The sequence below is a fragment of the Dicentrarchus labrax genome, unplaced genomic scaffold (genome assembly GCF_905237075.1).
Source record: "Dicentrarchus labrax unplaced genomic scaffold, dlabrax2021, whole genome shotgun sequence".
Classification (NCBI taxonomy): Eukaryota; Metazoa; Chordata; class Actinopteri; family Moronidae; genus Dicentrarchus; species Dicentrarchus labrax.
Genome location: NW_026136707.1, coordinates 26,921,479 through 26,948,384, shown reverse-complemented (window position 1 = coordinate 26,948,384; position 26,906 = coordinate 26,921,479). Strand labels below are relative to the sequence as shown.

Genomic DNA, 26,906 nt, shown 5'->3' with positions numbered 1-26,906 from the left:
GGTGGAGGAGGAGGAGAGGGGAGGAAGGGGACAACCATGGTAATCATGGAAATCTGACAGGCTAGCATGGAGATGACAAAGAAATGCTCCATTGAAAGTCTATGAGGCATGTGATTTAGTGGAAAATTATGGAGTCCCAAATCAGTTTTCTGAAAGATTTAACTTAAATTTAAATTAGCAAGAATCATTTTTCGGGAGCATATTTTAACACACAGACATCTTCTTTACGGGGAAGCAGAGGTTTCCATCTATCCAAAACTCAGTGAAAACGTTGAAAGTAACAGTAAGCTACTGTACACTATACTACTTCAATAAAAGAAAAACTCACATTTACATTTAGAGAAACCCTCGTTTGCCATCTTACCCACAGTCAGCTCAGAAGAGTTACAGACATTTTGTATGTGGAGGTTCAGGAACTGTTTACAGTAGCCTAGCTAACACAAAGGCTACCAGGAGGAATCTGCTAGCTTAGCTCCTTCAAAAGTGAAAATAAAAAAAAACAGAAAGTCCAACACTACCGTCTTGTTGTATGTGGTATCTTGTTTGGTTCAAACCTTCAAAAATAGCAAATGAGACATTACGGTTGTAGAAGCAGTTTGGAGAACCCAGTGACACAAAAGCAAGATAATTCCTGCATTTGGCTCACAGTTTGGGAGACTAGCTAGCTTGCTGGCTAACAAGATAAAACAAATAAATAATAAATGCCCTGTTTGGACAGCTGTTATCAAATGAATGATATAATCTTGCATCACCAAATTAAATGTGTACGTTGTTTAGGTAAGGAATTAACTATAGTCAGTTTAACAATGTATTTTAAAATGTGCTCCCAGTCGAAGCTGTTTGCTACAAGTAAAACTGGCTCACTCATGTTCTTTATTTAGGTAAATATATAGCCTATAGTTTTTTTCCCCTTTTGTTTTATCTTCCTTTCTTTGTTTTTACATGCTCTCTATGTTTGTGTTTGTGTGTGTTTTATTTATTTGTTGTTTGGAAAGCACTTTGGATCTCTGTGTCAAAAAGGTGCTATATAAATAAAGTTTTACTTACTTACTATGGTCCTGTAATGTTTCATCTATTGTTACTGCAAATATGCTTTTCAGTGAGAAAAAATAACAGGTATAACAGTGAGTACACCGTCTGTATCTGTTCAACCAATTCAATTATCTGTATTTGTATCCCTACTGTGAATGGATGGGGCTTAAACCACTGTTACTCACAAGAGTAAGAGAGCTATTCACAGAACAAGTTCTAAACATTGTTATATTAACGAGTAAGGATAATGACACATTGTACTCAGATGATACTTTAAAAAAAAATACTAAAAAGTACATAACCTACAAGTTCAAATTTAACCTACACTACACTGAGAAAGGCAAATTATTTCAATACAAGTTTGCTGAATATCCATGTCCCTGGGAGACCTGCCGCCTGTAATTTACTGAGGAATGTGACAATTTTATTACCCACCTACACCTGGAATCTTGGCCAAATAGTGCTTCGGTTGAAACGCAGATTATTTTGATGGGAGCAAATTTCCAGTCTTTGTATTAAGATAGGCTAAACAGTTCCCAGAAGTCCCTCTATAGTGGGTGCATGGAAATTAAAATGTTCTATCTTCATATCTGCCTGTGGATCTGAAGGCAAACAAGCATATTTCTTTTGGAGAACTCCTTTAAAATGAAAATGTTGCCATGTAGCAGTGATGATGGAAGGTACTGAAATAATGTGAAGTGGAGACACTTGAGACAAAGAAAATGAAGAAAATAAGTCTCAGAGTCCTGGCAGATGAATCAAAGGTCTATAGTTTGTAAAGTTATCAAATGTTTATTCATACTTTTATTAAAATTTTAACAAGTGTATATTTTCTTCTGACAATGCTCTCATCTCGTGGTATTACAATCTGTTTATTAAATGCAGTAATCTCAAAAACACATACTGGTGGCGTTAACATGTCTATTTAACCTTTAAAAACACTATTAACAGTTCCTCTATTGTATATGAGGGCGTATGGCTCATCCCATTATATAAATGACTAGCTGCTATTTTTGCTCCTTTCTAATGTTACAGAACAGAAGTAATTATAAAATGCAAATTGCAGGGTGTGCACTGTCAAGCATGTGAAACACAACAAAGAGATGCTTAGCACCACATTTTTCAACTTGACACTTTGAGCATCATGGTGAGAAAACAACCCCAGATTGTAAAAGTAGGTGGTATTCAATTATATGAGGAGCCTGGAGCAATGAAACAAAATATATGGTTGATTTTCACAATGGAACAACATAGACGGTTCATTTTCACAGTTCAGCCTGATAGTAATTAGCACTGGACTGTGGGATGCACAAGCTCCACATTATAATGGATCTTCATTTTATCAAATCAATATCTGAACTAAATCAATCAAGCTGTGGTTAGGGTTAGACCCATATATTGGTTTTCAAGTATTGGTCTTTTTTAATATCTCATATCAGCATGTCTGAGTCATAAGCTGCCATTATTATTGAAGTTCCTTCCTGACCATATCTGCGCATTATATGTTTATGATATAATTGCGTTATAACACACGCATTCCTAATTTGAAGTCAGTAATTAGTTTCCTCTTCTTCTAAATAGGTATGTGGCTTCCTCTATCTTTAAGGAACACTTTTCCAATTTTCAACCTTATTTCTCTGACTTAGTAATGGTGGTTGCATGTTATTAAGACTTGCTGATGTATTTATCATTGTAGCCAGCCGTGGTAGCCTAGGTTGCTTACAATATTCACAGCCCCACTAAATCACTAATTCAACCACTGACAACACAAACAAGAGGGCTGTTTAGTACTGTGTGTTGGCTAAACTTGAGCTCAGTATTTGTATTAATCTCTTTGCTGTTGTTATACTGTAGTGGATAGAAAGTGGCTAATGTAGCTTCTGATGATGGATATGGACATATTGACTGGGCACCAACTGGAAGGAGCCAGTATCGCTGCAATTGTCTTCATATTGTTTCTGCTGCACGCAATGCAGCAAGTAGTGTGCCCCACATGTAACAACAGAATGTAATTGGTGTTGGAGACCAGAATTCATGTCCTGCACAATCCGACAATTAATATCTACTATTTGAAAACCATCATATCTCCTTAACCACAAAAAAAGTGTTTTCATTGCTTAACCTTGACTATATATAACAATGGTTCATTTACCATAACCACGATCCTCTTTATCTTAACAATATCATAGCCATATGCAGATAATGTAGAAGAAATAAACTATTTTGCTACCAATGGACGTGAAAATGGTATTTTCAGGTTTGGTCAGTATCAACCTTCTGTCTCCTCATACAAAAGAGAACAAAACAGATCAAATTCAATTTAAAACATTTTTATGGCCCAATCTATAATGACCATCTTCATTTTATGTGTCTCCACCACAAACAGGAGAAAGAGACCTCTCAAAAATGTTCAAGGCAAGAGGACAAGTAGATCAAACAAACTCAGTCCCTCCAGGAGGTTGCAATGTTGCAAATTGTTGTGAAGCCTGTCCTTCAGACTTCAACACTGAGAGTAGAAGGTGTTACTGTTGAAACTTAGACTCTGTGAGCAGAAAACTGTAGGTTATTTATGTGAAGTGTCTTTGAGTTTCTTGAGAAGCGCTCTATAAATGAAATGCATTATTATTATTATTATTATTATTATTATAATGGACAACATCTAAGTAAAAGTGATTGTGGATAGACCAGTAGAGTCTGGAGATCCACTTAATCAGAAATTAAAATTCTTCCAAATAGCCACCTCAAAGCATTAAGTTCTTCTGGGTTTCAGTGGTGGTCTAAATACTGTTTCAGGAGCATTTTCTGTCAACAAAGACATGAATGGACACATTTACATGATCGCTATAGGCAGCTTCAAATCGGCTTTCAAAAACCAATATTAGTCAAACCTTACTTTTCTCTAGTCCAGTGATCCTATATTGTCTAAATAGTAAATAAATGTGTGCAATCCCAGGCAAATGAGTGACAGTGTCAATTATTGCTCCAATCAAGGGCATGTCCACATAGCAGAGTGCAAAACGTGTGACAGTGGTGGCATTTGTGCGTGAAACAAGTGCAAGCAATTCATTGTCAATACAAGGTGTCAAATTTGTCATTGTTTGTAGGATGGTGTGTTCTAATTTGAATGGGGAAACCTTGAATATGTTAAAAAAAAAAAAAATGAGTCAGACTTTGTGTTCTTTGCCTGTGAGTTGCCTGTTGGGTGTATTCATCATGTCTGTCTTCATTTAGCTTGTTTCTGAATAGATGAATAACCTTGTGTAGGGATTAATGTTCTCTCACTCACACTGCGTATGTCTTATCTCACGGTATATGCTCCATTATAACCTGGCATACTTACTTATTACATTGTTTGATATACAAACCTTCTATTAAGGCTCAGGAAACAGGCTGTGAATGTATTATTTGAAGCGTGATATATTGAACTTTCTAAAAAAAAAAGCACACTGAATTTAGATGAATTAAGCGATTACTTGTTGGTTTTATATCTGAATGTAAAAACTACTATGACACTATGACTATGTACACTACTTATGAAGGTATTAATTCAACACCCCAGTAGAAGTATTTTCATTTGGAAGACTGATGCTAACACAATTGCCTGCACCACCCTCAGGAAATACCAGTATGAAAGTTGATGTCAGTGATCACCCATATTTGCTACCTGTGGTGTTTAAGGCTTCCCGAAGCACCATAACGTACCCTGGTAACCTTAATGCCCAGGGTACATTACCTCCGGCAGTAAGGCAGTTCTTATTACATGCATGCATCCCAGCAAAAAGGCTCTGAGGGCTACATAATGTACCATATAATGTAGTCTTATTGCTAGGAGCACATTAATAATAAGGAAGAGCAGCAATTACATCACACATATGAGGCATCCCATTCAAAAGTAGAGGGTTGGACGAACTGATATTGTCTGTGGACTGGTTTGTAAAATGATTTTCGTTGTATTAAATGTGTCATTCAGAAATCTGTCTGGTTTGTTGGGCCTTGCATTGCTACATTTTCCTAATCTTCTAGTTAGCTTCTTCTCTGCATTAATTCTGAATCTATTTGTGCAGTCGATTACACAACAGCTTTGTACCATTTACAACATGTTTCTACTATGATATAGCAAATGCCTACTGTGAACATGGTGATCATGATGTATGTACCCTTTTGTTGTTACTTCTAATAGGATCTGTATTCTTACTTCATCACTGACTCCAAGAAAATAATTCCAATTTCAAAGCAAAGAGATTTTTGATTAGATTATTTTCCATTTTAAAGCTTTTAAATTCTTTACTTGTTAAACCTTAAAGATACACCATTCTTCAATTTTGTTACAGCACAGGATTGTGCCCAGACATCCTTAAATTCCATCCCATCTTCAAACCATTCTTCATTATTCATTATTCTCAGTCACAGTCTTGTGCTGTGTCTTTACACTGGATTTGTAGATTTGTGTGTTTATATGTGTGTGTTAAAATATACAACAGGGGTGTCTAATTCATCAATACAGGGTCACTGGGCCAAGCTAAAACACAGTACAATCAGTACAATCAAATGATGAAAGTGGTCACTGAACTTTTTCAGGGTAAGTATATAGGATAAGTATATAGCTACAGGAACTGGAATTCTTTCCTCCCATGAAAGCCTGTTGCTATTAAGGCAAAACAGCAGAGGACTTAGTTAAAGGATTAATGCCATCTCTAGTCAGTAGTAATTGTCCTCAAAGATTTTAGAAACCTTACAAGAATATATTCAAACAGCCTTCAAACATGTTTTGAATTATTTTCACAGTAATAAAAAGGTCCAGATTTCACAAAATGATCTAAGTATTATGTATTAATGACTGTGGCTATTGTTTCATTTTGGTGCAGTATAACATTGGTTTACAACATACTACATAATATATACAACTTGTGTATCCCTATGTGAAAATGATCTCAATATACATCTTTATAGTTACTGAAATTAATCTGAAAAAAAGTATTAAAACATATTTTAGTGACTAAAAACATTACCCCTAAAGTTTTTTTTCTTTTTTTCTTTAAAGATTATTTTAGAAAAAAATGTGATTTTTTTAACTTACATTAATGTACACTTTCTTCAGGTTCTCCACCTTCCACCATAATAAATGTATATTTTTGGCATAGTGCCACTGTGTTGAGTCTGTTCACTGTCAGCTCTTGTGATAAAAAACTATACTATATAAAGTGTTACATATTTAGTTTTATAAATGGAGAGATGATGCAGTCCACATGTTAGCTTGTACCTAACTGGCTTCTACACTAAATCTCTTGAAGCAGTTAGCTATTGACCAACCCGCTGCAGAAAACAATGCTCAGTTGCTTTAGCATCTATCTTGCAGTTGACTGCTGCATATAAAAAAAGAGATTACTGCTATTTTGACCGCTAATGCCAACACATTAAGTAATACAAAATACCCAAGTAAATATATCTTGCATTGTAAAATGCACCACTGTGACTCTGAAAGAGAAAATACATTTATAATATTCACTGTACTATGTTAAATACTTATTCCACAGCACATACTTGTATTGTAATCATATTTATAAAGTTACAGCTGCATCTACCCCAAAGGTAGACCTAGGTTAAAATGAACAGAGAAGTTTGGATATTTTTGGCAGCTGAATAAGTCTGCATTAAGATATAATATGTAATAATAATAATATTTTGTATAGTTTCTTATAACAAGTAAGTAAATTGCTCCAGGTTTTGAACAGGATAAAGTGAAACTGAAGGATTTATGACAGGATTGGGTTGATACCATACACTGACATCTCAGGTAGATATATTTATGGTGAAATTTCTCAATTCCATTAATGTTTGGTGTTTTACAGTTGCCCTAAGTATTTCTCCAATGGTGCAGGCCATTATATCAACAACTATCCATTGTGAGAATGTTTGGGGCCGCCCGTTCTCACTTCCAACTCGTCAAATATGGCAACTGGGTCAGTGGCACTACCCTTCAACTAGGGCGCTGTAGGTATTCCTCTAGCATAATTTCTGGATGTGCCCATCTGGCGTGATGTTTGAAAGTCTGCATAGGGTGGTGTTGGGGTGGATGGATTAGTCAAACAAACAAAGGACTTTAACCTTGGAGTCTGCTGTTTGTTTCCCGTTTGAAACCAAAAGTCAACGTTTTATAACCTTTTTCTTTATAAGTTAGGTAAGTTACGTTATGTATGTAACCAAGTTGTTTTTGTTCCTAACCCAACCAAAACTGTGGCCATTTGTTTCTTAGCAAGCTTTATTTTAAAAAAGGATAACCAGACGTTGCATATTAATGGATGGCTAACACTACATGGTAGCCACAGAGTTTTATTTTGAAGTGTAGCACCACTGTCCAAGCTGCTGTATCTGACAAGATGACTGTGTTGGAAACCCCAGTCAAACAACATGTCTTGTGTTGTGTTACTGCACTGATGTAGAAATGCTGCGTATGGGCTAAAAGCCACAGATATGAATAGTGAGAATAGTTACAGTATAAGCAGGATGGTAGTTTGCAGAGTGGAAATGGACAGCAGCAGAAGTGGGGAGGTGTGTGTTAGTTGGTGTGGCTGTTGAAGATGTGGGTCATGCAGCAATACATGTGCCTGTGATGTAACTGTGTGTTACTGCCAGAACTCCAAAAGTTGTATTTATTCTATTAGTGTTTCCAATCCACAAGGAAAAAACAGTTCAGTTGTTTTGGGAAGTTTTAGATTACATGTTAGATTACAATAGAAAAAAGTTTTCTGGAGTTTTTCTTGAGGTCATTTGAGATGGTGGTTAAAGTCTAGCTTGGATCCATGGTGACAGCAGAATTCCTCACGTTTCTTATCTCGTTGTCGCCATTGGGCCTAAGTGAATAAATGCAAAGAAACCAACCCTTATCTTACTGCGTATGATTCATCACGTCATTATAGTGTGAGTTTCTGCTAATTGGCAAACAGATTATATATTAGAAATGATCAAAATAAATATATTTAGCATATATTTTGTTTCATTTTGTTAGCATTTATAGATTTATTTGTCTTTGCCATGAGACTGCCTTTCAGGCATATGTGGTTATGGTAAGAAATTCTGCTATCATTGTTTTAAATAACAAAGCAGAGATGAATGCCAGAAGTATTTCTTACCTTTTCAAGTTGTGCGTTCTGTTTGGACTTGTAGAGGAACTCTCCCACGGCCACGAACACGGAAAGGACAAGTCCAGCAGCCAGGACGATGAAGATCCCTCCGATGTTCTGCACCCCGAGGGCGCTGGCCTCCTTGCTCTCCTCCTCCGGGCAGCCATTTCCTCTCCACCATTTCTCTTTCATCATGTGCAGCTTTCCTTCCTCCTGAAGCTGCAGGATGGCAATAGTGATCTTATCTCTGTACGGAGAGCCTGAAGGACAAAAAGACATGAGGTCAGCATGAGCAAACAACATGACTGAATCAGAGCCTTGATACTGTCAATGAGTGGAGGACACAGACACCTTTATTAAATATTGAATATTTTACCTGAGTATATATATATATTTTTAACTTAAACCACAGATTTCAAAACTGCCCACTCGACTTAACAGATATAATAAGGGCTAAGTTTGGTTTAGGGCTGAGGATTGTGTATAAACATACGATTCTGAATACCAATCCCAGTGCTCTTTAAGTGATATCGATATCAATAGTAGAGTACTTCATTTGATACCTTTTGGTTTTTTTGTCTTACGAACTCAGTGCAGATGTCAACAAATGTTCTCCGTGCTTGATGAGATGCTTTATAATGTTACTTATATATTTCTTTTGGACCTTTAATGGTATTGAGTACCAACACCCAGCCCTAGCATGGTGTCGAGAAAATGCTGTTTACTTGTACAGATAAAATACAGGCACCAGAGGTTTTTTTTAACGATTTCTTGAAGTCAGTCACAGTTTTACGCAGTTAAGAGTTAGGTTGTAGTGAAAGACTGAGAAACAGTAATGTAAGTATTCATTCCATGTTATCTTTCAAGTACTAATTAAAATACATGTACTGAATACATTTGATCTTTTTCCTTTTAGAAATACATTTTGAGCTGTTTAATGCAAATCCTCACTCCTACTGCACTCTATGGGAGCACACAGGAGGCTTAGATGGACGATGGATCACTGCACAGTATGCACATATCATAAACTTGTTGAGTATACTGTAAATGATTATATCTATTGTTTGTTTTAGCTGCTATCCACAGACAGTCTTTGTAGCCTATGTCTGTACAGTAGGTTGTTTCAATGTGTTTTTATATTTTTGCGTCAACCCATATGAAATGCCTCAGAACATACAATGTGAGCTGAGAAGATGAAGTCTTTATTGTGATGGTACATGATTTGATTTTGGCTAAATCAATCACAACTGCTGAGCAGAGCAGGAGTCATGTTTGACACATTTTCAGTGGTCAGAACCTTCAACTGACAACGCCGGAGATGCTCATAAATCGAGGTGCCTTTTTAGATAGAAACCTTTATTGTAAGTTGACAAATTAGATTATCAAGTTAAATAACACCAAAAAGAAATGAAATAATATCTTTGTAAATGATAGTACAAAATTATGGTAAACCTTGAATGAAATAATATGCAAGAAGTCACACAATTCTCCAAAGTATGTAGAAGCACTGCAAAGTTCATCAACAGGCCATATGGTGTAGCTAATTACTTTATCAACAAAGTAGACAGCTTAAGGTATTGCATGCAAGTAGATGATGTCAATTTACCCTGCAGAATTGTTAACAGTATTATGAAGGATTCAAGATTTGGTTTTGCATTTGATAAGGTTAACCAAAACACACCTGAGGAGATGTTGCTCTCTCTTTCAGATGAAACATCTCCTGGTATAGATAACCTGGTTGGAAATCCTTTTAAAATTGCAGCTAGGCTGCTTTCCAAACCAATATGTCATATTGTTAATAGATGCTTACTCAGTGGGACCTGTCTGGGACTATGGAAAGAGTCTAAAATCATATATTTACCCAAAGTTAGAAAATTGTAGTTACAATTGCAGACCTATTAGTATACTCCCTGTGCTGAGTAAGACACATTTAATAAATATAATATACATATTATCAAATTTAATTATTTTAGTAGAAATTAAATAAAAGCCCAGTATGCTTATAGATGCTTATATACCAGATATGTATACAGTTATTCAATATTTTAGAAATGCTTAGCTTTGTTTCTTGACATTTCTGGGTTGTGACTGATGTGTGAAAAAGTGGTTCATTTTTCATACATACAGTATGTACTGTCTATATGCAACCCCTCCTGTCTTGGCTGCAAAATAGGAAAAAAAGTGAAAGAAAAAAGTTAAAATTAACCCAAAATAAGTATTGCATATTTGATTTTAATGTGCACAAATTAGCTCTTATTGGTTCGTTTTCATACTGGTTTAAAAATGTGTTTACTGTTCTGATTACCAGACCTCTCATAGCTGGTAAATGCTGCTAATTGGTATTTAACTTCATACACTATGTCCCATATTTGCCAGCAGTGTTTGTTAATGTGATTAAGTTACTTAGGATTCTAAGTCAACACTGTAGCATATTTTATATGTATTATGTTTTGATTCTTATTTTTATAGCCAATCAGCACTTCATTTATTTCATACTGTTGTTTTAAAGCCGTCTCTCTGCTATTTTCCTATCTCTGGAAGTTATTCATTTCTATAACTAGGTAGTCTACTTTGTTGTGTATTGGTGCATTTAAATAAAAACGCCATTATATTTCAGTGAGTGTTAAGCACATTCAATCTACAATTCAATATATTTCATTGCACATGTTTAATATTGTAAAATATTAATGCTAATGTTTAGCATTACCATTTCATTTGCCCCATGGACCCAAGAACACCAACTAATAAACGTTAAGTACATCTATGGGGCTCATATTTCCACTCATTCTACCTGTATGGCTGTTTAATTAAAACCATAGTTAATCTGTGCTAATGTTCACTTTGACCTGTTACCTTGGCTCAGTTAGTTAACAAAAGCGAGCCTTGAAATGTCCCCCTTCTGCCCATGTGAGATGTCTGCAGAGCACTCAATGAATTCCCCCTCCTCTGTTTTGTTTTCCCAGCACCCCCTGCACCTCCTCCCTTTCTCCACTCAGGTACAGCACTCCAGCACCTTCCCCCTGCTCTGCTGATAAAAAACAGTCGCACATCCAAATCCTGATTAAACCTAAACGGTCCTGTAAAAAAAAAAAAAAAAAATCCTGCCAGACTCCCACTCCCCAAACCTCCCTGTGGTACAGCCTATACGCCGCAATCAGGATGTTAATGCAGCTTGAATTATTTAAAAAACTAATAACACCTATTATCGCAAACACTTAGAATGAACTCTCCCTGGAGCACAGGGGGGAAAAACATGTTTAGATTAGGAAGCATATTGGCTAGCTCCAGTCGAGTAGCGATCTCTGTGATTAGTAGTTAGTATGCAGAGCCAGTTTAGCAGCAGTATTATGTAGTGGACCCAAAAGACCCTAGACAGTGACAATGATGAGCCGCGCTCCCCTACTGGAGCAGAGCTTTGAGCTACAGCCCTCAGTCTTGTGGCAGTGTGGTTGCAGTCACAAGGCTGTGTTCACACTCTTTAACATCTCATCTGTCCTTCATCTCTGCCCAAGGGCTTTTGGTATCTGACTCTTTATTTCAGAGCAAGCAGGCCAGTGTGTTTTAAAAGCATATCTATCACCATGGCGATGGTGAATGTTAATCCATTCCTACTTATTCATTGCCATCTACAGTAGATACCTTCCCTTCAGCTCCGGACTGGAACAACAAGCCAACGTGTGTCAGATAAATCACTTGGTACAACAAAGAAACGGGCAGCCTTGAAATTGGGCCAGCTCTGCCCGATGAGAACAAATGGAAAGACCTCCGCTGTGATACCGTGGGCTAGATGAACATGAGCACTGTGTCATACAGTCAAGACCTGCACCGCTCTGTGCCAGCCGAGGTTTTGGCAAGTGTCCTAACCAGCATTCACATGAGCATAAAATGGGTGAGCAATCTGATGCCTTCTGACCTGCTGAGTTGAAAATAGAGCAACAGTGTTTCCTTTGTAAATTGGTTTTATATTAGACTTGTAAAATACACTGCACGCCATCAGACCATCCACCATTTTCATACAGAGAACCAGATGGCATTGCAAGGCTGGCCTTGGCTGTGATACTTCGAGGATCCATATAAAACCCCAGGCCTTTATACTCCACTAGGAATAACTGCTAGAAATGGATGTTTGTCTAGTGGTCATATGATCAGTCCAATAATGCTTTGGTCCAAAGCAAGAAACCTCAACAGCTATTGATGCTTTTTCAATAAATCAATCCCTCCACTTCTCTTCTGCTACATGCCTTCATTACATCCAGTCTCCACTACTGTGATAACATTCTTTATGCGAACCCATGGATGGCAACAACATTTTTTATCATCCAAAGTCTTAATAAACTCCAGAACAACCAGATTTGATTCAAAGTACTCCTCTTCCTATACAAAGCCTGCCAAAACCAGACTCCTCTGAAACCATCCAGGGATTAAAACCACACATGGTGAAGACAGGGCATTCTGTATTGCTGAGACACTCTCCCCAAACACAACTATGACCATGATTTCTTATGATTTCTCAGCCAATTATGTCTTTGCTGATGTCAGATGTGATTTCAATGTGAATCCCCATGGCCCTAACCCATTCACCCCCAGCTTCATTACTTCTGGCAACCAGGTCTGAGCTGACCACAAGCCCGCTCCTCTTCCTCATCCAGATCTCAGCAGCCTCTTCATTCATTACCACCACCACCAGTGTCTAGATTCCATCGGGGGGTATCCTACTCTACTCAAGGCTTCTCTATCCCCTTAAAAAATGTCACGATGGGGTCTAATTGCCAACAACTTTCACATTTTTTGCGAACTTTAGTGTGGTTTTAGTTTTCTGGGACCTTTTTTATTGAACTTGTCAAGTGTTTGTGAGTATCTTGAAAAGCACATTGACAAAAAAATATATGGAAATTACTAATGTTTTTTTTTAACATTTAAATTTATCATTGGTGTTGGACATTCTCAAATTGTAACCTGTATAGCCATTACACACCAAATAAAAAAGAAATTACAAAATGTCCTCAACAAAAATGTGTAACATACGTTACATCCTGACATGGTACTCTTTCCTCTATATTTTGTGGTACCTTAATAGCAGTGGCTAGGCTAGCTATGGATTTTCAATCCATAAAAAGAAAATACTCAGTGGAAAATAGAGAATTTAATATTGCATGGACCACCACTGTGGCTGGTTTACGGGTATACTTGATCTGTGGTGTGAAATTAACATTATAAGGCTCAAATACTGCATGTGTTGCGGCTCAGACAGATTTTTATCTCTATTTGGCCAAAAATTGCTCTTTTGATAGAAACGGTTGCTGACCACTAGTCTAGTAAATTTAGGCTGTGCGTAGTAAGCGCAAGCAACAGGATGCTGACTGCAGTTAACTTAACGGCCACTGGTGTCACTATCGACAAACATACAGAGCCTTTAATGGTTCCTATGTGATGACAATCTAATATCTCATTTTATTGTTTTTCTCAGTAAGTGCTTCAAGTTTCTTTTTCTTGTTTTTGAAAGAACTTTGTTGCACTATTCAAGAACTTTGTGTAATATTCTAATATACAAAATGTTTTTGATGATTCTATATGTATAGTGTTGGTTAAGGATGTGCAATGGTATTATCTTGAGTTGGGTGGGGGTATATAGTACAGGCGACTGTAACCACACATGTTGGACTTTATCCTGAGTAACTAATTCATGATTAATTAATTTATCAACAGATTTCTAGTTTAATAAAAAATACATTTTAAGCAGACAACTTTCTGACAAACTCAAATTTGTTTAAATGAAATACATATGCAAGTTCTCATTGCACATAATCTAATTTCACTAATCATATCCTTGTAGTCCTGATAGAAATGTCTGAAATTTTGTTCAAATTTATTAGTCATCATCAGATTTGATCACATGAGAAAAATTAACTAAATGAGGACACTAAGCTATTGTGTGAATATTAACATAATGCTGCATACATTGCTTTGTTAACTAACAAGATGAATTACTGTAAGTCAGATCACTCAGATGTCTCTGGGACTGACACAGACATAGTGTTCATTTTCTCCTGAGTCTGGTTGGCTGATACGTAAGATGGAGGAATGTGTTGTTATCATTGTCATTGCTAAACAGAATATGTTAATTTGTGAGCTGAAAACAGGCCTCTGCATGTGTGCCCATAAAACAGACGCTTAATCTTCCAATTCAGGGAAGAGTGGAGAGCGAAGTGACAGGCCACGCTGAATCCAGAATAAGACACATAGATGTAATCTGCCAGATCAAAGCAGAGTAATAGCACAAAGATCCCTAATGCATTGTCTCTCAGTGAGGAAAAAAAAAATAGAAATTCAAATGCGCTGCAAGCCTGACACTCTGAACATGTGTATTTTTAGCCCACCAAGAGCAATTCTGCTCTCTTTTTAATACATCGAGAGATTTGTTTTGCATATTAAGACCAGGAACAAACACAGAGAGCGGCAAATAAATATGTGTAAGTGTTTAAAATGATTATATTCTGGGGATTTTCATAAGCTGGGAAGCATTCTATGATAAATATATTCTCTTGATTTCTTCCTCTAAATTCATACTTCTTTTCGAAGATGAGATGCATTTTTGTATGTAAGAATTTCTTAAATTGGGGCAGTACTCATGATACGTTTGATTTCTGTCCAACCATTACGTTATTACTCAGCATGGACACCTTCTAATGAATGCAGATACACATGATGTGGTTATTGTAATTGCGGGCAAAATAGGCTAATGTCCTGCTCAAACAAGCCACGTAAGGAGGCCATCATTTTCTGTCCTTTATGTACCATGGATTTTATAGGTGAATTTTTCATGCTTTCAATTTGCTCCACTAGTTCTTTCCATTTGTAATCTTGGGGTTTCTTGTTATATCTAATTTCTGCATCACTTTTAACCCTCATCCTGCCCCAGACCCTGCAAACCCCAAAAGTATTCTTTTTATCGTACCGTATCGTATGTGCTTAATTTATCATTCCGTTTTTTTCATGACTTTTTATTAAAAATAACAATGTATTGAGATCCTGAGGGAAAACAGTCAAGAGCACCCAGTTTCACCTATGCAGTTTTAATAGATGGAACTTGATTTATTCCCATCATGTTTGTCATTTGTCCTAATTTAAAGTATCACTCACTATCAGGACACACACACTATCAATCATGTGCTGTCTGTCTACAATTACAATGTTAACATCAGACAACAAAGAAAGGAATATAGGAAGGCCAAACCCAAAGTCCAACACCTTTTCATGAAAGAATTACTATTTAAATTGAACCAGACTATTAAAGATGCGCGACCTGCCTAATTTTCTGACCTGATTGTTAGCAATAAACATAACCCAAGGTTTTTCTTTACTACTATTAACCAGCTTGTAATTCCATCTCCTACTGCTATTCATGCCCCCTCTTCTACTCGCTGTGAAAAATTCCTATCTTTTTTCATTGGCAAGATCGATGCTCTGAGGTCTCATTTTCCCCTCACCGTACTGCCTTCTGCCTTGTTCAGTCATCCCATTTTACTGTCTGATTATTCTCCTATCTCTCTACAGATCTTTTTAAAAAGTGTCGATCATATAGGTTCCTCCTCCTTATTCTTCTTGATCTGACTGCTGCCTTTGATACCATTGATCATGCCTTTTTACTTGATAGATTACAGAAATGGGTTTGCATTCCTGGTACAGCTTTAAACTGGTTTCATTTGATTAAGAGATTCTTCAATGTCTGCATAAATATACATATGTCCTTCTCTGCTCCCCTGCTGTGTGGTGTCCCTCAGGGGTCGGGTCTTGGTCAAATTCTGTTCTCCCTGTACATGCTTCCTCTGGGTCTTTTGTTCAGCCGCTTCCAAGACGTCTCATACTACTGTTATGCCGACGATACACAGATCGACTTCTCTGCTAAACCCAGTAACTCCATGACTGCTTAGCTGCCACCACACACTGGATGTCTCTCAATTTTCTGCTGAAGTCCTGACGAAACTGAAATCCTTTTAATTGGACCTGACAATTTTGTCACTGCAGTTGATCAGTTTATTGGACCATTATGCACAAAGATGAAACCTACTGCTAAGAATCTTGGTGTCATCTTTGACCATCTTATGACTTTTGACCATCATGTTACAAAACTTGTCCAGTTGTGTTTGCTTCAGCTACGAAATATCGTAAAAAGATGCTGTTTGTCTTCCAGAGATCTCAAACTAACTGAAGGCTGAAGGTGTGACTCACCTCCAACTTTTCTTACTTCAGTTTTCATCAGAATCAGAGTGTGTCAGAGTGTGCTTTGGATCCATCCAATGAGCTCTGCGTTGTATCCATTAAGATTTTAAAATAAAGACTTCTTCAAATCGTCAAAACCTTCGTCTCATCTTAATTAGGAGGGATACTCGTATGGATCATGGTGTGAGTACACTACCCATGAGAAATTGTGGTTTCCAGATGGGGTTTAATTGCTAATGATTCAAATGTCTTTTCAGCTTTTCCTATTTTGTGCAACCATCTGATAAGGTATTTATAATTAATTACTCTATAAGCCCTTCTTTCAGTTTCTCTCTCCGTTATCCCCACAATAGAGGTGATATACTCTATGGTAAATGCTTTTAAATGAAGGGCCTTCCGGAGAATTGATGTCCCTACAGCATCTTCATTTTGCATGAGCTATCTGACTAATATACTTTCTCTATCACACGCATCCCAGAGTGTGCTTGGGAGGTGGTGAAAGTGGTGGGAAGTTGAGGGGTTGAGGTTTGGGTTGGGGTAAGTTGCTGCAGGTCACAGCGCCAGACATCTTCTATCTCATAGAAATGTATACAGGACCCTTCCTCTTTATGAGGCGAAGCAGCCTGGCAGGCAGCAACAGAGATGGCTAGAAGGACAGCAGCCTGCTGACAAGCAGCACAGACACTTCCCCCTTACCCTGTTTGATTAATGCAGCCTAATGACGCTAAATGAAGATTGATAGTCATCAGGGAGAGAGACAAAGAGACTGGAAGGATGAGGAATAATGCAGAGCCTCCTGAGACCACATTCAGGGCAGAGGAGGAGACAGTGGCTGCAAAATGTGTGTAAAATGGGGAAAAAAAACCTGTGATGGTAGTACAGATTGCGTTTAATGACCTATTGGAAATACACCGTCAAAAAAACACATAAACACAGAAAATGATCACAAGAAAACAACTAAAGGGAGTATTCTTGTGAGTCGTTATCAGTGAGAACACAATCTCTCTCCACTACAGAGCACCTAGTACCGTAAAAACTGCCAAAAATACAAGGCTAAAGAGAGAATGAAAAAAACTAATCTTAACTTCACAGTGTGAGACTGTGGAGGGTAGAGATTCCCCTGCCTGATTCCCAGCAGACAGCCACGGTGCGATCGTTAGGGCAAATGAGAGATTGAAACTGCCATGATAAAAGTGGAATATATATATTCATCGTAACTGTTTTCTTTTCATTCAGTTATAATTAGGAATTCATTGATACCACTTTCTCATTTCAGAACCACAACATGGAGTATCTGACGATATCCCTCTAATTACAATATGCACTTTGACATATCTATTAAAAAATGATGCAGAGATGGTCTCTATTTAAAGGACCAGTGTGTAAGATTCATTGCAGATTTCAACCAAAAGTGAAACCACTTGTCTTCCAAGCGTGTAGGAGAAACTATGGTGGCTGCAAAAACGCACAAGCCCTTATCTAGAACCAGGGTTTGGTTTTGGGGTACTGTAGAAACATCTCTGTAGAAGAGGCTATTCTAAGGTAACAAAAACACAACAATTCTTATTTTCTGACAGATCTTTCTAAATGTTACATGCTGGAACTTGAAATGCCATAAATCAGTACATACATACATAGATACATGTCTGAGTTTCATAATATTGCTGCTTCTCATTATTGGCCAGTAAATGTCCCCATATTTTTCATGCATTTTTTTCAAAGGATTTCATCATCGTCTGGGGACTATAAATATTCACAGCAAATGTCATGCCTGTCTGGCCAATATAGACACAATGATCAACCACCATCACTGTTCTTACATTTTTGTATTTTGTTGCATTCATGTGTGTTGGGTTATGTATTTAACCCGGTATCACACCGAATGTGTAATATACATGCTGGTCCACCATGGCAGTATCACATTTTCAACATGTTGTCATTATACAGTCAAGTTAGCAATTATAAATATTGTTTCTGTTGGGTAGAATGTCCAAATCCTGTTTTTTACAGTAGTAGTACTACCCTCAGAGCAGGGACTTTTCTGGGGTCAGGAACTGTGATTGAGAAACTAAAGTTAGACCCTCAATCTACCAGTTGAAGCACAGGTAAACGACTTCAAAGCGATTTACAATTTGCCTCTCATTGACCCTTTTACACACATCAATGGCTGCAAGATATCGTGCAAGGCATTGCCCCAATCATTGGGAGCAGTTGGGCTTCAGTGTCTTGCTCAAGGACACTTAAGCATGTTGCCGTCAACCTTGAAATCAGTAGTCAACCCTCTATACCTGCTAAGCCACAGCTACAGGTCCGGTAAAGTTTCTGTGTTCCTAAAATGGGTTCTGGCCTCCTGGAAAAGTTTCTATGATGGCATTTTAAATGTTTTGTTCATTTAAAAAAGGTTCCCCAGGCCACAAATCTATACAGTTATCTTAAACAAATCAACAGTAGTGAACGTCTCCTGATACACACACAGGATCCACTACAACAGCCCTTAATATGTTTAAATGAGATCGATACAATTGGCTAGCAGAGGTTTTATGTAGTAAACACACCATTAGCAATGACTAACAGCTGTGAGGTGAAATAAGTCTGTCCATTACTGAGCTGAGGGAGCTGCCAAGGGGCCACACGTTGAGTGCTGTGGCTCTATCAGGGCCCGAGTACTAATGCAGGCCGACACCTACTCTCCGGTCAAGTCAATGAGATATATGCTAAATGGTCCCAGCTACATGGGAATACAGGCCACATATGGTAAAGGGTACTAAAAGGGTAGGATTAGCAATTTAAATACCTTGTTCTGACTGCATGTGAATGGGCCACCGGGGAGTAATGATGCTAACACCCCTCCCTTCTTCACTACGGACAATCTGTGCAGTGCACAAGCTGCTATGGACGAGCACTCACTTTCCCTTCAACCTCTTGAGCTTCCTGTCTTCCTTTCAGTAACACACACACACACACACATACATGTTTAATACGAATACATTTTTAATATACTGTTATGTATACAGTCACAGTAAAATATGCAATGTAAGTTTTATGCCGTAGTCAAGTGTGCAGTCACCTAGGCATGCATGCAGAACAGCAAACAGGCAAACGTTCACATACTGTAGCAAACCATCAAAAGGAGCACATCAGTCAGGAAATGCAATCACCCAAAGCAAATATAGCCCACCTCCACTGTTTTCACACACAGCAAAACAGTCACTCAAATTACCTTCTGTGGTTGACCACATACACAAACAGCAGCAAATGACCTTGCCAATGCTCACGGTCCCAGAGGACATCTCCATGATTTGTCAGAAGGATACAGCCAGCGGATATTATCTATCCTCCACAAGGGGAGATTTTTGAAGGTGGATGCTGATGATTTTTTGGACTGGAGTCGCTGATTATAGATAATCTCTTTAAATGTGACAATTTTTGTGTCAAAATGTCTGAGTATTTAACTACTTTTTTTGTTATTATTCTAGTGGTGATTGCAGACGGAAATTGGGCAAACACACAATTTGATGGAATGGTGCAGCCATTTTTTAATACATTGTAAACCACTGACAGTATATAATCAGTGGACAAAGCTTCCGGGTCTGTGAAATGAACCCAATGTGGAAGTGTCTTAAAGCATTCTTTCTAATGGCCAGCAGGGGGAGCTCTGTCGGCTGCAAAAAAGAGGTCTCATAGTATTGAGTCTTATGGGGAAATGAGCCTACTTCTCACTTGATTTATGAGCTCAGTAAACAGTTTCCTAATGATTTTATGGTCTCAGTCTCTAGTTTCAGTCTCCTTCCATACAGCATGATGTTCATTTAGTAAATAATGGTCCCATTTAGAGTAAAATAGACGATAGAGCAGGGTATGCTTTAGGGAGTAGCTACCTTGTGATTGATAAGTCATTCTCAGTGAGTCTGAAACTCAGATCACACTGTCAAACTAGGTGGTGCTGATTAAATATCTGCCATTGTTTCCTGCTATGGATAAGATGAAACTAAGCCAATGAGAGCAGCTCAACCTGAAGTACGCCACCACTGCTGGCTCCAAAAACATCAACATGGTGATGGCCATAATGCCAAACTTGAAACCTCAAAATGGTATGCCACAAACCAATGGGTGAAGTCAAGATAGGCTCACATTTAACGTAAACGCTATGTAAAGAAGTAGTCAATGCACAACATGTGATACTGTCAGAGAGAGGGGGAAAAGGTGGTTTTGACAACTTTAAAGCTACTTAAAGTGGAATAAAAGGGTAAAACTCAATGTTACGGGTTACGCGGTATGTAAACAATCCTGGATCCCCAAAATTATTCAGTGAAAATTACTATCAGATGATCCACCACACTTAAACACCACATCACTTTCAAAGCACAATTATGGTGATATTCTTTATTTTATTACTGTGTACAAATCCTGTGAAAAGACCCAAACCAAAAATGCAATGATTCTACTGCATATACATACATATCAAAACGTGCTGTATCTTCTTTCTCTGTGTCATATAGCTCGATTGTTGCCGAAAAACTATTAAAAACGCATCAATGAGTCGCACTTTTGCACTGGGTGAGATGTTCCTTCATTACCATGAACACACACGCTGTTTATTTGGACTCAATCACATATACACCATCCGCTGCCCCAAATACTCACTAGAGCACCAAATAGTCCCGAAAAAATGCAATTTATTTACTAAAACAGTTAAGAGACCAGCTATTTTATGAAATTAGTGTGCCTTAACAGGACATGTACTTCAAGTAGCCATTGCTTTCAAGCTTCAGGTTCATTAGACTGGCATTCATTTATACAGCATGTTGCTCAGAAGCCCTGTTTGCAGGAGACATTAACACTAGTATTTTACAATCTCCTTTCTGTGAATGATTGTGATTAAGAGCAGTCTTTAGCATGAGGTCATCGTGTTAGATTATCTGCCAGTTGTAATTCTGCAGGTACTTAACCAGAGTTTTTCTTCTCGCTGCGTTTGTAACAGGATTATGACAATCTGCCGCTGAGCCCCGTAATCAAATGTTGCACCTCCGCATGCACAACGTGTAATGTGCCACCCTCCCCATTCATCCCTCTATTTATGTTACACTGTTACACTCTGCCTGCTGGAGATAGCCCCAGAAGTATTCCTCCACATGGGTTACCCTCAGGGATGTATTACAGCGTAAACGTGCCAGAATACAGTTTACACAGTTTAGAGTTTACAAAATTTTATAGAAATGTTCATGACCTAGATAGGATCATGTTTTTGTTCCATCATTTGATCTACTACTAAATTCCTGGTTCTATTTGGAGACAGCTTTACTAGGGAGGATTATCAGTCATTACCATGTCATCTGGTGAAGCATGGAAGAATCAAACGTTTAAAATGCACAAAATATTTTGAAATGATAATGAACCCTGGAATGCACATGCTGAGTACCCAGGTTTTGAATGGTAAATAGGTTGTGCTTGTATGACGCCTTCCTAGTTCCAATCATTGAAATTGCTTTTATACTACATTCATACAGTGATGGCAAAGGCCATCGCAAACAGAAACTCAAACAGTACTGGCAGCTACAGGGGTCGGAGCTAGCTAGGACTCTTCCTGCAGCAAGAAGACACTGCAAAAACAACAATGGCGGCTGCAGTTCTGTCAGAAGTGGACAGTATTTCTTCATTGAAAGAAGAGCAAAGAATGGCACGGAAGGCTTTTCTTTAAGACTTTTGACTGATGTTAATAGTTTGTTGAACTGAATTGTCACCAGAATTGTTGCATTCCAGGCTCATAAAATCGCCGATAAAAAATATTTTTTGAAAGCGCTTGCCCTTTTCCAAACAGTTACCTAAGACTGCTTCCCTGATCATGATATGATTGTACATACCCAGTTTGTGTCAATGTGTTGACGCAGCGAAACATTAGATGAAGTTGGCTACAATGACAGTTGCGAAGGACAGATAGGAAGCACAATTCTAGGAAGGCAGTTTTGCCCCGTCACTGCCTGCTACAGTGCCTCTCATTGTGACACTTAAAAGTGCAGCTTTGCCCAAAAAGAACCTGTGCTTTGCCTCAGCGAAACATGATGTATTGTAATTACATACATACCCATTGGAGTGCCGACCCCGTAGGCTCTGGAATCAATGAGGCCTCCGATCTGGGTAAGGTTGCAGTTGCGCTGTGTGACAAACTCGATGGTGGTGGATTCCATGAGGAACGCGTAGTCTGAGGTGAGCACACGGTGAATGCCTTCCTCGATGTTCTTCACCATCACCGAGTGTCTCCGGCTGCTCATGAACTCCCACATCTTATCATACGTGGAGATCTTTGTTTTCTGTGAGAGGAGACAGAGATTGGCATTGTGAGTAAGAAAAGGGAATCTACATAGACTTAAAGCAATATAAAATCAAACCATGTCTCATTCATTCATGGTAGAAAGCAGTACTGTGTTTTGATGGATGTGAAGTTCTAGGTTGGAGGTTAATGAAGAATTATTTTTGTACCAGCAGCACCTAATGTTCAGAGTGAATAAAAGAAACAATGACAGGCAGAGCATTCACATCACTCATTTAAATACTGCCAATGTACGTAGCTCTATCAAGGCCTGCAGAGACATTTACATTCAATTATTTCCCAAATTTCATTAAGAAAATTTGCTTCAACAGAACTTTTTTTTTTGCAGCTCCAGCAGCAATATATGCCTTCTGTCTGCCTCAGTCATTATTGCTTGCGAGGAGAATATAGGCTGAAGCAGATGAGCATGCTAAACAGCGGCAGTGGTGTGATTTTGTGCAACCGGCACATCTCTGCTGTCTGTGCTGCTGCTATCACATATAGTTAGGGGCAGCAGCAGCATTGTCAGTAGCAGTGTGCCTCGCTTTCTACACCTGTAATCACGGAGAAAAATCCAAGAGCGCATTACTCTCCAGGGAAGCGGATTTGAAGGCATTTTTGAAGCCATTTGAAACCTAATTAAGTCACATCTTCAAGGTCCTGCCCGCCATTATTGTGTGTAATGACTTTTTGTGGCTGGTCGATATTTTAGATCAACTGGGTGATTTGCGGAGTGCCTATCAGAATCTTTCAGAGTCACCCTTGACAAATCAGGCGATTGAGCATGCAAGCTTCAGACTGCTGATAAGGCGAGAGCAGTGGCTGTGAATACATGGAGAGTCAGATAACCACCTACACTTCAAGTCAGGCAGAGAGCCACGGTGCGCTTCCCAGAGCCCCCACACAGGGATTCAGAGCTGATTACGCTTAAACCATAAGAGAGATCTTGAAAATGCGACGGGCACACGCGGCGAATAGCTGTCAACCCGAAATAGCAGGCAAGTCCAAATGAATCCATCCATAACGCTGCAGAATATGTCACATTCTTTTTGTTTAATCAGACTGAATCTGAATACTCCAGCTCCGTCAGTAACCAGTTCCAAAAAATGCTCTTTGCTGTCTCATCCTCTCATGTCATCACCTGTGTGATAAAGTTTTCATCTGCCTGCCTCTGTTGGAGAATGCTGTCTTCTTTTTTTTCACACATCTGGAAAAACATTGCAGTTTAATCCTCCATCATATTGAAGTGGCTGCAGTTTAGCAATGCTATACAATCTCCTCCTGAATTCAGATCTGTGCTGTAGATTTTAGGCATTTTGGAAATCACAGTCACTGGGAGCTGAAAGGCCCCCAGCTGTATGTTAGGCAGTGGTGAGTGATGTGGGGTGATGGGGAGAAAAGAACCAGCCAAAACCTCAGCCTTAGTTAGATCAGCAGGGAGAGTGAGTAATCCTCTCTATTACTGCTTGAGTGAATCTTTATACTGTGTGTTAGCTGGTTTCTGTCATGTGATTGCTCACACCAAGACACATTCAAGACTGACAGGATACAGTATCTGATCCTTTTGTTGATCAGTTGATTCAGCTTATCAATTCAGTATGGGTTTGGGAAGGCACATTATTTCATAATATCCGAATAGCATTAAAGTCGCAACAAATTTGCATTGAAATTATCATTTGCATGAGCAAATATAAACATTGCTTGGTGCGTTGAGCTGTTTTAAACCAATAAATCTGGTAAGGATGTCAATATTAACATGTAAAATAAAATATATGACCTCAACAATTATATTTGTATCTCACCTACTATTGTCTTTTCCTGCTAAAAGAATCCTGTGACTGAAACTTTTTGTTCTATTGTTCATCATCATCAACAATCATAATGAATGGTGATATGAGCATTTACTAATCTTCCTTGAAAAATAAATTAGATCAGTTGGTTTAGAATGAAGCTTTAAATTGAAGAAAATTCTTACAGTCAGAGTTATTGACCAAAAACCCCTTTTTTGGTGTTAGGTTGGATCATCTTCTTGCTACTCTGTTCCAGCTGTTTCACACTGGACTTTTCTGTGTCACAGATTTGGTTAGGTTTAGCAAAAGGTCGTAACTAACGTAACGCACCTGATGTAACTTAAATATGTTACATAAGTTGACTTACGCACATTTCTTAAAATAAATTGTTTACTTTTGGCTTCACATTGGACACAAACAGCGGCATCCAGGGTTAAAGTCCTTTGTTTGTTTAAGCCAATACATGAAATGGGTCAGTAGTTACTGTTACTGAGTACTGGCACTAACAGCTGCATAACACTCTGCCCTGATTGGCTAGTGTTTGTTTCCTTCACTGGTTTATTTGGTTAAGGTTAGAGCCAATCAGAGGCAACATTTTGCCTACATAACTGTGTTCCTGTGTAAACATAAGCCGATCAGCCATAACATTCTGAGTACCTGGGCACCCTGGTGTTCATAATGTTCTGCAGCCCATACCAGCAAACTGTGATGCACTGTGTGTTCTGACACCTGTCTATCAGAACCAGCATTAAGTGTTTCAGCCCATGACCCTGTCCCCAGTTCTTTTCCTTCCTTGGAGCACTTTTGATAGGTACTGACTACTGCAGACCTGGAACACCCCACAAGAGCTGCAGGTTTGGAGATGCTCTGACCTAGTCGTTGTGGTTAGGGTTCTGCTGAATTAGGGTACTGGCACCTGCTTTGGTCGAATTGAGGCACTGGTTTAAGCCATCCATCCACCCCACCACCTCCATATGAGGACTTTTTCGCTCTTTATACTACCTCTTCTGACTTCTGGTACTCTTCTGGTACCTACAGGGTAATTTTGAAGCAGATTGACACTGACGAAGCTGCTGTATTCGAAGACTTGGGAGTGAGACCTGTTTGTGAAAAGGTGTGATTGATATAGGTAACACAAACCTGATGCTTAAACTTTGTGTCAGGTCTGTTTTAATGTTTAACTAAGTAACTTCATATTTCACATTGTTCTCCGTTATTTTGTCCCCCATATATAAATGTCTTTATGTCCTAGCTATTGAGCAGTGGAGACATTTGAATAAGCATCCACAGCATAAGGTCTTAAAAAAGCATTCTACTCAGTTTCTATTTTATGTAAAAAACCTACATTTAAATTCCTAGCACAAACCTCAACTTCCCATTCAGAGAAATCCCCTGCAGGCCCTGTTAGACAGCTATTCCACCCCTCCACAGAAAGTTCAGCTTCTCCTCTGAAAACAAGACATTAATTGTTCTATTTGCTTCACTTCTCTGAGCTGTGCGAATAGAGGAGAGGAGCGGGTTTGGGTCAGCAAGTCCTGAAACATCACGTAACAGCTTACAGTAGCCATGGAGCCTATTTTCTGGCCAACAGTGCCGAGTCAACAAAATAACAAATCAAACTAAAGCGGTGCTCCAGGATCTTGGGGAACAGGAAACAAAAGTGCACAGTATGATTACTGTGCACTTTTGGTGGGATGATTCCCACTTCTGTAAAATCAAATAGTAGACTTAAAGAGGGCAGACTCATTTAACATGATAATGTTATTAGAGATGCAAGACTATATTTACTTTGTGATATTCATCAAGAGTAGAGCAGATTAATGCTGTGGGGTTTACTGTTAACATCTCCAAAGTTCTTTAAAAGAGGAACTTTTTTGAGTTAGAAAATAAATATATGTATAGTCACTTTATTAAACTATGATTGGGAAGGTTCAGTGTGTGAGTGTCAGAATAAACTTTGTTGAATTTGTGTTGAAGCTAAAACACAGCAACCATTATAACCAACATTAAAATACAGTAGCATAGGCTGACCCTATTCAGCTACTGACAGTTCACGCAGGAGGCAGGTTTATTTAAGATGCGAAGATTAGTTATTGTTGACTGTGGGTGATTCATGAACCAGAGCTAACCTGGTGAAATAGTGGTTCTTCTGATCCACACTTCTCTTCCCAGTAGTTCCCATTTGGATCCACAATGGCAGTGTTTTTACCTCCACATACTATCTTACCATCACAGCTTAGCTCATAACTAATCACAAATGTATGCTTGCGCTGCGTTCACGAATGTAACTAGATTAGATTATATTAGATTAGATTTAACTTTATTGTCATTGCACAAGTACAGGTACTAGACAACAAAATGTAGTTAAGCATCTAACCAAAAGTGCAAAGAAGTATAGTGCAGAGTAATGTGCATATGTACATGGATATATATATA

At 38.4% G+C, this 26,906-nt stretch overlaps 1 protein-coding gene across 5 annotated transcripts in view; it reads right to left on the bottom strand.

Moving 5' to 3' along the window:
- The window catches only part of grik2 (glutamate receptor, ionotropic, kainate 2), a 261,749-nt gene that overhangs the window by 13,873 nt on the left and 220,970 nt on the right, over nucleotides 1–26,906 (bottom strand). For 3 of the 5 annotated variants that reach the window (XM_051407264.1, XM_051407267.1, XM_051407266.1), the window contains 3 exons: nucleotides 22,456–22,681; nucleotides 8,163–8,413; nucleotides 7,856–7,883 (listed from right to left, as the gene is read on the bottom strand). In XM_051407264.1, the coding sequence (XP_051263224.1) occupies nucleotides 7,856–7,883; nucleotides 8,163–8,413; nucleotides 22,456–22,681 (505 nt within the window). The remainder of the gene's footprint in view (nucleotides 1–7,855; nucleotides 7,884–8,162; nucleotides 8,414–22,455; nucleotides 22,682–26,906) is intronic. The other 2 variants (XM_051407269.1, XM_051407268.1) reach the window with 1 other exon arrangement.